Source organism: Mesoplodon densirostris, chromosome 11 (genome assembly GCF_025265405.1).
Source record: "Mesoplodon densirostris isolate mMesDen1 chromosome 11, mMesDen1 primary haplotype, whole genome shotgun sequence".
NCBI lineage: Eukaryota > Metazoa > Chordata > Mammalia > Artiodactyla > Ziphiidae > Mesoplodon > Mesoplodon densirostris.
The window spans coordinates 44957253-44972806 of record NC_082671.1 but is presented as its reverse complement, the minus strand read 5'-3'; the positions used below and the strand labels follow the sequence as shown (position 1 = coordinate 44972806).

Sequence of the window (15554 nt, the reverse complement as noted above, 5' to 3'; positions counted from 1 at the left end):
CCCCGCCTAGACAAGGCATCGGTGTGGAGTGCACGCGATAGGGACCACAGAGCGCAGGGTGTCTAGTGGCTGGTGAGAAGTGGGCGGTGCCTGAGAGTTGGGATGGACAATGCCCAAGTCCAATCATTGATAAAGTAAAAAACTTGGGGGCGGAGACAAGACGAGGTTACCCAATGAAAGCAAGGCGGTGGGCCGTCCACAAAATCCGGCAGATTCCTCCGCGTTCCGGTCCGCTGCGGCCCGCCGTGGGTGCAAGCGCTGAGGGCGGGAAAGCTGAGGTGGGGCAGTTGTGAAGGCGGAGGACGCGGCGGCGTCAGAACGATGGAATTCTCGGAGAGATGGGAAAGCGGTACCTCTCTACACTCGGATAAGAGTGAGCCCTGCTCAAGAGGCCTCTTAGTGACCTCCGATATTCGAAGGCCAAAACCAGCCTTCAGTACCCGGTCTCGTAGCGCGGCGTGGAGGCCCAACGAATGCCTCGTTTACAGCACGCGGTGTTGGTGAGTGAGGAGTCATATGGCAGGAAATTACCCCGACCAGAAACAGCGCCCAGGCACTTCAGTGAGATCATGAGGCGGGGGAAAGGTCATCCTGGACTGCTAGGGTGCCTGGGGTCTCGTTTTACCTCTGACAATTATTTGGTGTCTGTTTAAGACTTAGGTGTCCTTGGGCTTCCCTGGTGGGGCAGTGGTTGAGAGTCCGCCTGCCGATGCAGGGGACGTGGTTTCGTGCCCCGGTCCGGGAAGATCCCACATGCCGCGGAGCGGCTGGGCCCGTGAGCCATGGCCGCTGAGCCTGCGCGTCCGGAGCCTGTGCTCCGCAACGAGAGAGGCCACAACAGTGAGAGGCCCACGTACCGCAAAAAAACAAAAACAAAAAACAAAAAACAAAAAACCTTAGGTGTCCTTAACTCTGAGCCCTTAAACATTTTATAAGCCATTAGGTGCCCCCTACATTTTAGCTAATTTAATTGCTTGCCTCTGTATTCCTCACAGGCAGAAAAGATGTAAAAAATGAATTTTGAAAACTAAGCACATTTGGGAATTTTATCATTTGCAACTAGGAGAACATTCACCTATATCTTCACAGCATCTGTATTTAGTAAGAGCTCATGGAAATAACAGCTGTTATGGTTTGTCAACCACTTTATATAGTCTGTCTCTCCCTCTTACCAGAGACCTAAACAATAGTTATTACTAGTCCCATTTTGAAGATGAGGAAACTAAGACTCAGAAATTAAGACTTTTTCTTTTTTTAAATATTTATTTATTTATTGGATGCATCAGGTCTTAGTTGCAGCATGTGGGATCTTTTGCTGCAGTGCGCGGGCTTCTCTCAAGTTGTGGCGCAGGGGCTCAGTTGTACCCCGGCATGTGGGATCTTAGTTTCACCACCAGGGATCCAACCAGCGTTCTCTGCACTGCAAGATGGATTCTTAACCAGTGGACGACCGGGGAAGTCCCAAGACTTTTTTAAATAAGATAACCCATCTTACAAGTACCAGCGTCAGGAATCAGACCCAAGTCTCTGACTACAAGGCTCTCTCATCCCAAATTAACCACTGAATTATTCCAGTTGTTCCTAAAGGAAGCATTTACGTCGAAGCAGTATAATACGGTACTGAGAATTGGCTAGAGGCTGGCTGTATCACAAAATGTCACTTGCTTTTCTTTTTGTTTTTGGATTAAAATGAGCATCAAGGGTAACTGTGGGAAAAGAAATATCAAAACGATACTCTGGTGTGTTCTGTGGAAAGGCAGTTCTCCTTTGGCTTGGTTAAGGTCAGAGGGTTTATTTGAAACCAGGTAGAGTGACCTTCCTTTTGTTTTTGTTTGTTTGTTTTTCCCTTCTGTAGTTATTCCTTATCTGCCCTATCCATTCTCCTATAGGTAGGACTCTAATTCAGGGACTCCAGCTTACCCTGGCTGCCGTATTAATGGCTTTGCCCATTACTTCTTTAAGAAAGTTCTGGGTCTTAATACTTAGTATAAATGCGAGCCAGCATTAATTTTTCCAAATGTAGTAGGCCAATCTTATCCTTGTTTCATAGGAATGTTATATCTCTGAAGTTTTGTGAGCTGTCAAGAGAAAGATAACATGTGTTAGGGAATTTCTAAACATTACCCAAAAGGTGTTTGCTTCCTTTTATTTCCTACCCCTGCTTTCTTGAATTAGCTTTAATTATAATCAGTAACAAGTTCCTCACTCTTTTTCTTCCCAGTTCTCTCTGATAGTAGGAACTGGTTGAGCGGTGAAGAAAGGCTGCCTGTAGAAGGGGAGTTTCTTTGCATAGAGATCTAGCACTTTGACCTTTGGACTGATTCTTCTTCCACTATAACATTGCTACTTTTGCATGAGGATGGAGGGTGAACCGGTGACTTGGGAGGCCCACAGCATTGTGTAAAGTATAAGATATTTAAGAACCAGTTTGTCATCCCAGGTGGTTAGAGTTTGGCAATGTCACGTTCTTTTTTTATTTCTGATTTGAAAAGGTCCTATCCAGTTAAATCTTTTTTTTTTTTTTTTTGCGGTACGCGGGCCTCTCACTGTTGTGGCCTCTCTCGTTGCGGAGCACAGGCTCCGGACACGCAGGCTCAGCGGCCATGGCTCACGGGCCCCGCCACTCCACAGCATGTGGGATCTTCCCGGACCGGGGCACGAACCCGTGTCCCCTGCATCGGCAGGCGGACTCTCAACCACTGCGCCACCAGGGAAGCCCCCAGTTAAATCTTTGCAAAAGTACTAGCCAGCTGTGACATGGCCAGCTAAACCCGAAGCTTTTCATAAGCTTTCAGGTATCTCTAATAGTAGGTTTTTAGGCCAGTCCCTTGTTGTGCTAGAGTTTTGTGGTGTATGGGGAAGGATTTTGAATTTTTAAATCAAAAGAGCTATATACTCTGTGGTACAAAATTGGAAACTTGATGCTTATGTTTGGAGGATGTATATTTGTTATGATTTACAGACTATCATTTGTTCTACTCTTTAGACTGTAGTTAGAATCTTAATTAGTCAGAGTGAAAGATTATTTCACATAAGTTATTTTTTTCATTAGCGTTTGTTCTGCAAAAGTTACTATTGGTGCACATTCCTTCCTGCCTTAGTTTCTCCATTTGTAAAAGGTAATCTTGCCTTTTACTGGGTAAAATGTAAGTACTGGGAGCTCTGACATAATCATCTTCAATTCATTCAATGAATATTTTATTCATTGGCCTATAGTGTGCCAGGCCCAGTGCTAGGAAATCCAGAAATTAAAAACAAAAAACCAGTTTCTGATTATTGGAAGAAATGAGAAAGCCAGTGTTTAAAATTCCTAATGAAAAATGCTGAGGTGAAGAGATATGGAAAAGGAAGTAGAAAGAAGGGGCATCTAACTAGGCTCGGGGTCAAGGATAGCTAAGATAAAGGGGGAGGGGCATCAATGGAGGTGGGGGATTGGAGCCAACTCTTTTTCTTTTTCCCATTCATGGATGGGTTTTTTAAACCCACTTTTAAAAAAAAATTTTATTTTATTTATTTATTTTTGGCAACATTGGGTCTTCGTTGCTGCACGTGGGCTTTCTCTAGCTGCGGTGAGTGGAGGCTACTCTTTGTTGGCGGTGCACGGGCTTCTCATTGAGGTGGCTTCTCTTGTTGTGGAGCATGGGCTCTAGGCATGCAGGCTTCAGTAGTAGTGGCACGTGGGCTTCCATAGTTGTGGCTCGCAGGCTCTAGAGGGCAGGCTCAGTAGTTGTGGTGCACGGGCTTAGTTGCTCCGCGGCATGTGGGATCTTCCTGCACCAGGGCTCGAACCCGTGTCCCCTGCATTGGCAGGCGGATTCTTAACCACTGCACCACCAGGGAAGCCGTAAACCCACTTTTATTCATTAATTGTAAGTAGTACAGATATTCCAAAAATATAAACAGACACTTAATGGCATCCTACATTTCAAGTTTTTTTTTAAAATTTTTATTTATTATTTATTTTTATTTTTGGCTGCGTTTGGTCTTTGTTGCTGTGCGTGGGCTTCTTACTGCAGTGGCTTCTCTTGTTGCGGAGCACGGGCTCTAGGCGCGCAGGCTTCAGTAGTTGTGGCCTGCGAGCTCTCGAACGCAAGCTCAGTAGTTGTGGCACATGGGCTTAGTTGCTCCACGCCATGTGGGATCTTCCCCGGGCCAGGGCTCGAACCCGTGCCCCTGCATTGGCAGGCGGATTCTTAACCACTGTGCCACCAGGGAAGCCCCTCAAGTTTTTGAATACAACAGGTTTATCAAACCATGCACCTGTAAGCAAGGTAGTGAGAACCCCACAGCCCAGTCACAGTGGGAAGCAGATCTCCCCCACCCTCCAAACGGTATCTTGAAGGGGGTTACGTGGCACGACATGGAACATGTAAAATCTGAGATACTACAAGCAAAGAAGCTCACGGGGCGCAAAGAGGAGGGTCTGCTCCAGGGGCAAGCCCCACAGCAGTAAAGGAATGGGGCAGGGGGCCAGACCCCTGCCTTCCCTCCCCTGCTTGAATGCAAGTATTTACCAGTATTAAAATAAAAGGACAGGGCTTCCCTGGTGGCGCAGTGGTTGAGAGTCCGCCTGCCGGTGCAGGGGACCCGGGTTCGTGCCCCGGTTTGGGAAGATCCCAGGTGCCGCGGAGTGGCTGGGCCCGTGAGCCATGGCCGCTAAGCCTGCGCGTCCGGAGCCTGTGCTCCGCAACGGGAAAGGCCACAACAGTGAAAGGCCCGCGTACCGCAAAAAATAAATAAATAAATAAAATAAAAGGACAAAACTAAAACCCCATTTTACAAAAAAGGCAACTGAGGGACAGTAGTGGCAAGTAACCGACTGAAGACCTGAAGGGGAAAACAAGCTTACTTTCCGCAGACGCTTGACGTGTCTGGGACATGGGATACAGGACAGCCTTATGTGGGGGTTGCCTTACTGAATGAGGCCTCATGAACAGGGTAGGGGTAGCAAAACAGAACGGGATCCATTTCCCAGGGAATGACTGCCTTTAGACTTCCCATGCTTTTCGCACAGAGAAGTTTCTGGGCCACTGTTAACAGAGGGGAATTTATAAAATGGTCAAAATCTTTGGGAGGCAGGAGGGAATTAAACAGAAGGTCCCAGGTTAACTGAAGGCACATTCACTCAACCTCGCTATAGTAAGGGACCCATGGACCTACAGAGTGTCCCCTCTACAATGTGCAGAGTGGAAACTCTTACCTGACCCTTTCCAAACCGGTCCTGTGTCCAAAGCTCCCCCTATGAGAGGGACACGAACATCAGGCTTTTGATTTAGAAGCCCAATCAGAGAGACACACTGTGTCCCTGAAGAGGCACCTTAAAGAACTGAACCTGGCAGGTGGGCAGATTCCTGGCATGGCGTGAACTGGGGTCGACCAGGCCTGGTGGCCTATTGCTTCCCGAAGACCAGCCTCAAACAGGAAGGGCTGGTAGGAAACCCCGGAAGAGATCCTGGGGTGAACTGGCTCCCTCTCAATCTTGCCTTCCTCCCAAACTGAGTCTGGCCTGATTCCTCTAAGGAGCAAGTCTTGCAGTCATCTCTTGCCCCTAACACACTGTGAAACTGGAGACCAGAAGGTGCATAATGACTTCAGGCTGGCTCTGGTCCACACCGATGGACCCTGCTTAGACCTATTTGGCTGAGCTTCCTCTCCAGCAAAGGGAGGAGAGGGTGAGTGGGGGTGCGGCATTTCCGGTGAGGAACTGCATGGGGGCAGAGCAGGGTTCTGGCGAGAATGAGACCTCTGGAGCCGGGCTTCATGCAGAAGCAGCGGGACACTCCCACCAAGCCATCCTGGGCTCTGGTCACGAGTCCCTTGGAACACTTGGACAAGTCTGATAGGAAAGCGGGTGGCGCCAGCTCTTCCTTCACCTGGAGGCAAGGAGACCCAAGGCAGGGCAGAAAGGGGCCTCGGAACTGGATCAGCTTAGAGCCTCTTATTGCTTATTTAGTCAGAAAAGCATGGCCGGACCCCATGGCAGTTGTGGCCCAAGGGCTAACCCTTAGGATGGGGCTTGGGAGAGAGGCCCCTCCTGCAATATTAGGATAGGGGCCTAGGCCAGGGCCTTAGAATCAGAAGCTCCCATTTTCCTTCAGGAGGTGTCGCTCCTGGCCAGCCCTGGAGCCCTCTTCCCCTACCTGCTTGAAGCAGGATCACACAGGCACCAGGGAATGATGCCTGGGAAATGATCACATGGGCTTTGGGGACCCTGTTCTACTCATGTGACACCAAAGGGAAAGACAAAGCCTCACAACCTTGGGACAAGAAGGGGAGGTGGCATCACAATGCTAGAGAAGGATGCTAGGCAGTCAGAACACCAAGCTGCTACTCCACCACCTGGTCCCGGCTAGCTCCTCAGACTGCACTAGTGTGTGGCCAGTCTGAAAAGGATAGGGCCTCCCTGGTGGCGCAGTGGTTAAGAGTCCGCCTGCCGATGCAGGGGATACGGGTTCGTGCCCCGGTCTGGGAGGATCCCATATGCCGCGGAGCGGCTGGGCCCGTGAGCCATGGCCGCTGGGCCTGCGCATCCGGAGCCTGTGCTCCGCAACGGGAGAGGCCACAACAGTGAGAGGCCCGCATACCGCAAAAAGAAAAAAAAAAAAAAAAAGAAAAAAAAGAAAAAAAAGAAAAGGATAATGGGGCTAAGTCCTGAGTGGGCGGTGTTCTTGCACCTGAAGCAACTTACAAATGCTTTGTGACATCTGCCTCCAGGGAAAACAGAGAGGGGGTTAGGAACCCCCTCCCACCCGAGGGAGGGAGGGGAGGCCATGGTTAAGCCAGTGATGCTGAAGTGGGGCTCCCTCTGGGGGATCCCTTGTGTGGAGCCAACTCTTAAAGGTTGAAAGATCTTTGCAGGCACATAAGGAGAAAGGTATTCCAGACAGAGGGCTCTGCAAGAACAAACATCATGAGAGGAACAGTTGAGGGACTCTAGATGAGTTTGGTTGGAGTGAGTTTGGTTGGGAGTGAGAATGTGTGGACCAGTGAAGCTGAGGATATACTGGGGGCTGCATTATGAAGAGTTTTGAATACTATGATAAGAATATTCAGCCACAGCCTAAAGGCAACTCCATAGTAAACTTCTTTTAAAGCTCCTCTTTCATTTAAACTTACCATCCCATTGCTTCCTAAAGAAGCCCTCAGTTTCCTGCCATTACACTCATAACCAACATTTATCTCTTCAGATACTATTTAAGAGGAATCCTTCCTCCACTCTCAGGTTAATCTCTCTACTTACTTTGCTCTATTTTTCAACTTCTTCTGATGACTCCATCATTCAGCATTTAATTATGCTCAAGACTCTGCCATCTTAAGAAACAGCCACTATATTTTGACTCTTTTTGTGTGTGATTAAATTAAAATATATTTCAGTTAAGTAGCTTTATGTCAGAGTTTCCATCAATATTGCTTTTTTTTCTTTTTTAAAAATTTGAGATATAATTGCTATATTTTTACTCTTATCCGTATTCCTTCCATCACCAAGTTTTTTGAGAAAGTTGTTACACTTACCACTTCTTTATGCTCAGTTATTATTTATTATTTATTATGGTGAAACTTAGCTGATGCTGCCATTGTGTTGCTTTGGGCTCACAGGCTTTAAGGGATTCATTGGAGTTGAAAGTTTAAATAATAATTCATCAAGGTCAGCAAATAGATTAATATGTTTAAAAACTCCTAAGACATCATTAGTTAAGCACGTGTATTGGAATAGGATTTTTTTTTTAATTAAAAAATTTTTTTTAAATTTGGCTGCACTGCACGGCATGTGGGATCTTAGTTCTCCGGCCAGGGATCGAACCTGGGTCCCAGCATGTGGGATCTTAGTTCTCCGGCCAGGGATCGAACCTGGGCCCCGGCAGTGAAAGCGCTGAGTCCTAACCACCGGACCGCTGAGAATTCCCCTTGAATAGGGTTTAGATTCTGATACTAGAGCACTATGGTGCTGGTGCACATATTTTAACTTGATGTTAGACCTTCATGGAGTAAATGAAATATCCTCTAAGTTATCTATGATCTATTCCAGTATGCTTTCCTAATTCCTCTTTGGTTTAGCAGTTACACACAAATTTTATAGGACTGAAAAATATAAACATGAGCATGTCAAAACAAGTCACAATATTATCATCACACTGGTGAGATTTATGATGCCTAATACACGTTTTCTTTATTTTGCCAAATGTCTCCTGTAATTTGGCTTCTCTGATGTCCATAAGAATAGATTATAGCAAGTCCATATTATTATAAGATGCTAAGAGAATGTTGATTTTGCTAAAGTCTCTTAAAAATATTTTAAAAAGCTCTTTGTAGACTAAAGCTAATTTGAAAGAATTTGAACAGCAAAAGGAAAAAAACTTAAGTGATTGGTAGCATTTTCATACCTTTTTTTTTTTTTTTTTTGCAGTACGCGGGCCTCTCACTGTTGTGGCCTCTCCCGTTGCGGAGCACAGGCTCCGGACACGCAGGCTCAGCGGCCATGGCTCACGGGCCCAGCCGCTCCGCGGCATGTGGGATCTTCCCGGACCGGGGCACGAACCCGTGTCCCCTGCATCGGCAGGCGGACTCTCAACCACTGTGCCACCAGAGAAGCCCTCATACCTTTTTTAAACTTTTTTTTAACCTAAAGAATATGAAATATGTTTTCAGAATCTTATATTGCCATATAGTGACCAAAAACATTCTCTAAAAGACTAGGTAAAATTAATTTTTAACTACACTTATCTAGTTGAACACTCCATAAGCCATAATTTCTCAAGATGTTATGTAATTTGAAACGTTTTACATCATCCACTTTTACCTGTCAATTTGCTAAAAGCTGTTGTTACAGCTCTCTGATCTTTGGGAAATTTTTAGGTAAAACCATTTTAGATTATCAGGTAATTTATATAGCAACTACTACTTAGGTAAGAGATTTTCAGAGCTAAGTGTATTTATTTACTGATTTGCATTTATTATTCCAGTCCAGTTCGATTAGGTGAAAAATTACAGAGGTGCCAAATAAATTTATGATATATGAAATGGTTACTAATATAATTGCCATTTTTTGAGAATTATTAAATACAGAAATGGAAAAAAGTAATAAGTACATATAAATTTTCTGTGATAGTTACTGGCAATACTAGTACTTGATTTCAAATTTTTATGAAATATTATCTTAGTTTTGATTTGCATAATTCTCATTCCTGTATTTATAACAGAGTTAAAATGATTTAAAAACTATTTAAGGAACTCTATAGGATTACAAGGTTTAACAGAATTTTTTTTCCTTTCTAAAAATTTTTTTTTAAACTTTTTAGTTTATATTGGGGTATAGCCGATTAACAATGTTGTGATAGTTTCAACAGAATTTTTATTATTCAGCATATAAGCTCAAGCAGGGAAAAAATATAGGTCATAAAACTTATCAATTAGCCAACTCATTAATAGAACCGTTTTCTTTTAAAATTTTATTTATTCATCGGTTCAAAATTCAAAAGGTACAAATGGGCATATGGTGAAGTCACCCTCCTGTTTCTGTTTCCTAGCTACCCACTTCCCCTTTCCAGTGGCAAACGTTGTTATTGGTTTTCTATATATCCTTCCAGATATATTTTATTCATTTCTAAGCAATTATATTTTTTCCTCTTTTACACAAATGGTAATATAATATAAGCACTGTTTTATAGTTTTCCTTAAATTTTTTTTTTTTACTATACGCCTTGGAGAACCTTCCAAATCAGTGTAAAATGTGCTTCCTTTTATGGCTATGTAATATTCCATTGTCTGGATGTATTATTATGTATTATTATTTTAAAAATCCCCTGTTGGTGAATATTTGTATTGTTTTCCATCTTTTGTTATTATTAGAATGACTTCATTTCCTGGTTTGTTTGGGACAGTCTCAGCTATGCCAATTGTCCCAGCTTAAATTTTTTTTTTCTTTATTGGAGTATAATTGCTTTACAATGGTGTGTCTGCTTTGTAACATAGTGAATCAGCTATACATATACATATATCCCCATATCTCCTCCCTCTTGCGTCTCCCTCCCACCCTCCCTATCCCACCCCTCTAGGTGGTCACAAAACACCAAGCTGGGGCTTCCCTGGTGGCGCAGTGGTTGAGAGTCCGCCTGCTGATGCAGGGGACACAGGTTCGTGCCCCGGTCTGGGAAGATCCCACATGCCGTGGAGCGGCTGGGCCCGTGAGCCATGGCCGCTGAGCCTGCGTGTCCGGAGCCTGTGCTCCGCAACGGGAGAGGCCACAACAGTGAGAGGCCCGCATACCGCAAAAAACAAAACAAAACAAAACACCAAGCTGACCTCCTTGTGCTATGCTGCTGCTTCCCACTAGCTATCTATTTTACATTTGGTAGTGTATATATGTCCAGCTTAAATATTAATAGTGTCCCCTTTCTCTTATAAAAGTGTGCCGATTTGGACAAAACAAAACAATTTATTTTATGGTTACCTTAGCTAATACAATGCTGCAGTGAATAAGATTACATATCCTTTTATTTTGCAAGTTTGCAAATATAACTGTAAGTTGAATCCTAGAAGTAGAATTGCTGAGTCAAAGAGCCCGCATGCAACAACAAAGACCCAATGCAGCCAAAAATAAATAAATTAATTTTTTAAAAAAAGGTATATACGTTTGTAATTTTGATAGATGTTGCCATATTGCCTTCCATATTGGTCATACCATTTTCCACTCTCACCAACAATCAGAAGAGTACTTGTTTTTCCACCCTTACCTCAGTTCATTATCACTTTGTTTTTTAATGTTTGTTTTTCCAATAGGTATAAAATGGTATCTCAGTGTTTGTTTTTTTTTTCAGTGTTGTTTTTATTTTACTTTTTAAAAATTACCAGTGAGGTTGAGCATCTTTTTATGTGTTTAAGAACCATTTGTGTTTCCGTTTTTATGAATTATTCATGTATTTTCCTATGTTTTTGTTGGATATTAGCCTTTTGTGAAATGAGTTGCATACATTCCTCCTCCTCCCAGTTTATCATTTGACTTTTGGTTTTCCTTTTGCAGTTTTGCCATGTAGGAATTTTTTATCTTTACATAGTCAGATTTCTTCATCTGTATTTTCTATTCAATGAATATCAAAATCCATTATTCAGCTGGAATCACATGTGATCTTTGATTTCCTCATCCTTCAGATCCTATAATAGGTCTCAAATCCATCTACTTCTCCCCATTCTTGCTATTCTAGTTAAGCTTCTTAATTTAGTTCTCCCTCCCATCAGTTTCACTCACTTCTGTTCTTAATAGCATAGTCACAAGTGATCTTTCAGTAATGCAAATCTGGTTATGTTGTGTTTTTATGGAACCCATTGATGATTTCCCAAATCTAACATCACTTAAAATATAGAGAAAAATGAATGGGGAAAGAAACAAATGACAGATGAGGACACTTAGCAAATATAGATTACTCTTTTTTTTAAAGATTTATTTATTTATTCATTTTATAATTTTTATTTTTGCTGCGTTGGGTCTTTGTTGCTGTGCGTGGGCTTTCTCTAGTTGTGACGAGTGGGGGCTACTCTTCACTGCAGTGCGCGGACCTCTCACTGCGGTGGCTTCTTGTAGTGGAGCACGGGCTCTAGGTGTATGGGCTTTAGTAGTTGTGGCACATGGGCTCAGTAGTTGTGGTTCGTGGGTTCTAGAGCGCAGGCTCAGTAGTTGTGACACATGGGCTTAGTTGCTCCGCGGCATGTGGGATCTTCCCGGACCAGGGCTCGAACCCGTGTCCCCTGCATTGGCAGGCGGATTCTTAACCACTGTGCCACCAGGGAAGTCCAGATTACTCTTGACTCTGGGGAAAATTAAAAGAACAAGAATAGCTAGAGAAGAATCTGTAGTTCAGGGAAGGGGATTTTGTTTGTTTTGCATGTTTTTGTTTTGTCTTTTTAAGAAAATCATCATCTCAGTATGCTGAGGAGGAAAACCAGTAGAGACGAAAAGGTTGAAGATAGCAGGTGAATATTATATGCTAAGATTACAGGGAGAAAAAGTGAGGTAGAAAGCTTAAGAATGGTAAATATTTAGAATACCTTTTGTAGAACTAAGAGAAGGCACTAACTAGAATCTTGTAGGAGTGTTGGGAAATATCTAAGAGCCTGTTTGAGATGAGAAGTTTGTAGTTCAAACATTTACGCAGAAAAAAAGTACAGATAGTTTTATGTGGGAGTGCTGTGGAACTTTCAATGGACAGATAATCCCAATCTTATGTACTTTGTTCAATGAAATAGAAAAAGAAGAAAAACTTTACAACTTGTTTTGTTACATTACTGTATATTTTAAAACCAAAAGCAGACAAGGACAGTTTAGGAAAGATAATTATAAAGACATAGGTGCAAAAATCATAAAACATACATTTTATGATCAAGGAATTTTTATCTCAAGGATAAACCATTCTAATGTTAGAATGGTTTAACATTAGAAAATGTGCATAATTACCAAATCAACAGATTAAGAAAGAAAATCTATTTGATCCTCCTGGTCGTTGCAGAAGAAGTATTTGATAAAATTAAATACCTATTCGTCTTCAAAGTTCTTAGCAAACTAGACAAGGAAAGGAATATCCTGATAAACCTGACAAAGGGTTTATCAGGTAACAGGCCTGGTATCACAACTTCTGTTAAATATTTTATTGGAGATCTTATTATTGTCCAGTAAGACAAGAAAAATAAATAAAAGGTATAAAGGTTACAAGAAAAGATACAAAATTGTCATTATTCACAAGTGATATTTATGAGGAAAATCCAAGTGACAGGTGAATTGTTGGGCCTAATAAGAGAGTTAAACAAGGTTGCTAGATAAAAGATCAGTATCCAGAATTCAATAGCATTCCTATATTGAAGTAATAATTATACCTATTTTTTATGGCATTACAAACTGAGAAGTGCACATGAAGAAACCTGTATAGGATGCATAAGCATTTTAGGGAGAAATTAGTTAATGGAAAGGTATACCGTATATTGCAAATTATAAGCTGGCTCCCATGATCCCCACCTCCTGATATTCATGCCTTGTGTAAACTCTTCCTCTTGAGTATGAATAGGAGCTGTGATTTGCTTTTCTTATTTATTTTTATTTATTTTTGCTGTGTTGGGTCTTCATTGCTGTGCAAGGGCTTTCTCTAGTTGTGGCAGGCGGGGGCCACTCTTCATTGCGGTGTGCGGGCCTCTCACTATCGCAGCCTCTCTTGTTGCGGAGCACAGGCTCCAGACGTGCAGCTCAGTAATTGTGGCTCACGGGCCTAGTTGCTCCGCAGCATGTGGGATCCTCCCAGACCAGTGCTCGAACCCGTGTCCCCTGCATTAGCAGGCAGATTCTGAACCACTGTGCCACCAGGGAAGCTCTGATTTGCTTTTAAGAAATAAAATCTGGCAAAGGTTTCTCTCCTTTGTTGGCATTCAAGAAGCAAACTGCCATTTTGTGAGCTGTCCTAAGGAGAAGGCCACATGATAAGAAACTGAAGGCAGCCCCTAGCCAACACGCAGCAAGAAATTGAGGCCCTCATCCAACAGCCTGCAAGGCACTGAATGCTGCCAAAAATCATGTGACAGAAGTGGATCCTTCCCAACTTGAGCCTCAGATGAGAACTCAGCCCTGGCCAACACTGACTATAGCGTAGCTAAGCCATGCCCAGACAACTGACCCATAGAAACTGTGAGATAATAAATATGTGTTGTTATATACTACTAAGTTTATGATAATATTTTATGCAGTAGTAGACAACTAATATACTGTGTTAAATGGAGGGAAACAATCAAAAATATGGAGGCTCTCCCCAAAGTAACTTATAAACTTAACACAGTTCCAATTAAAATCTCAACAGGGTTTTGCACAGAATTTTCATGAATCCTAAAATTTTATTGATAGTAGAAGACAAAACAGAAGCCAAGATAATTTTGTAAAAGAGTGAAGAAGGGTCTGGACTTCTCTACAGGATATCAAAACTTTATAAAGCTGTGTGGTAAAGATGTGATTAACTTTTTAAGAAACGGCCAGTTTTCCAAAGTGGCTTACCGTTTTACATTCCCACCAGCAATGTATGAGAGTTTTGGTTTCTCTACATCCTCATCATCACTTACTATTGTCTGTCTTTTTTATTATAGCCATTCTAATGGGCATGTAGTAGTATCTCATTGTGGTTTTAATTTGCATTTCCCTAAAACCCAGTGATTCTGAACAGCTTTTTATGTGCTTATTAGTCATTTGGGTGTCTTTGGTGAAGTGTCTATTCAAGTCTTTTGCACATTTTAAAATTGGGTTATTGTCTTATTATTGAGTCATAAGAGTTCTTTGTATATTCTAGATACAAGTCTTTTTTCAGATATGTGGTTTGCAATATTTTCTTCCAGCCAGTGGCTTGTTTTTTCATTTTCTTAATGGTATCTCTTAAAAATCAAACGTTTTAAATTTTATTGTACAATTTATCATATTTTTCTTTTATGCCTCATGCTTTTGGTGTTGTCTCTGAGAATTCTGCTAGCCCAGAGTCATGAAGATTTTCTCCTGTTTTCTTCTAGAAGACTATAGTTTTAAGCTTTTTCATTTAATTCTGGGATCCATTTTGAATTAATTTTTGTGTATGGTATGAGGTAAGGGTCTAAGTTTTTCTTTTTTGCATGTGGATATCCAATTATTCCAGCACTATTTGTGGAAAAATTCTTTCCTCATTGAAATGTCTTGACACCTTTGTTGAAAATCAGTTGACCATTAATATAAGTGTTTCTTTCTGGTCTCTCAATTCTGTTCCACTGATTTACATTCCTATCTTTATAATAATACCACATTCTCTTGAGTACTTTAGCTTTCTCGTAAGCTTTGAAATCAATTACAGTTAGTGTAAATCTTTCAATTGTTCTTTTTCAAAATTGTTTTGGTTCTCCTAGGTCTTTTGCACTTTCATCAGCTTATCAACTTCTACAAAGAACCCTACTAGGATTTTGAGAGGAATTGCATTTAAACTATATATCAATTTTGGGGAAATTACCATCTTAACAATTTCTACTTTAATTTCTCAGCAATGTTTTATACTTTTTGGTGTATAAATTTTACATTTGTTTTGTTAAATTTATTCCTATTTAAGTCCTTTTGATATTATTATGAATGGAATTGTTTTCTTAATTTCATTTCAGTCTGTTTATTGCCAGTGTATAGAAATATAGTTGATTTTTATATATTGATCTTGTATCCTGTGACCTCCCTGGACTCATTTACTAATTCTAGTAGTTTTATTGTGGGTTCCTTAGAATTTTCTACATAGACTATCATGTCTTGAATAAAGACAGTTTTATTTCTTCCTTTCCAATCTGGATTCCTTTAAGGTATTTGGTTTTGTTTTTGTTGTTTGTTTGCTTTTTCTTAGGGCATTGTCTAGAACTTCCAGCATAATGTTGAATAGAAATGGTGAGAGCAGACACTTTTGCCTTGTTCCTGATTTTACAGGGAATGCATTCAGTCTTTTAGCGTTAGGTATGAAGTTAGCTGTAGGGTATTTATAACTTTTTTATCTATCAAAATGAGGAAATTTCCTCCTATTATTAGCTGGGAGATT

The 15554-nt window shown here is 41.7% G+C and overlaps 1 protein-coding gene across 2 annotated transcripts in view; it reads left to right on the top strand.

The window, feature by feature from the left end:
- Positions 1-269: 269 nt before the first annotated feature.
- Positions 270-15554, top strand: part of RBMS2 (RNA binding motif single stranded interacting protein 2) — an 88493-nt gene continuing 73208 nt past the window's right edge. For both annotated transcript variants that reach the window (XM_060112984.1, XM_060112986.1), the window contains exon 1: positions 270-500. In XM_060112984.1, coding sequence (XP_059968967.1) covers positions 474-500 — 27 coding nt within the window. In that variant the 5' untranslated portion in view covers positions 270-473. The remainder of the gene's footprint in view (positions 501-15554) is intronic.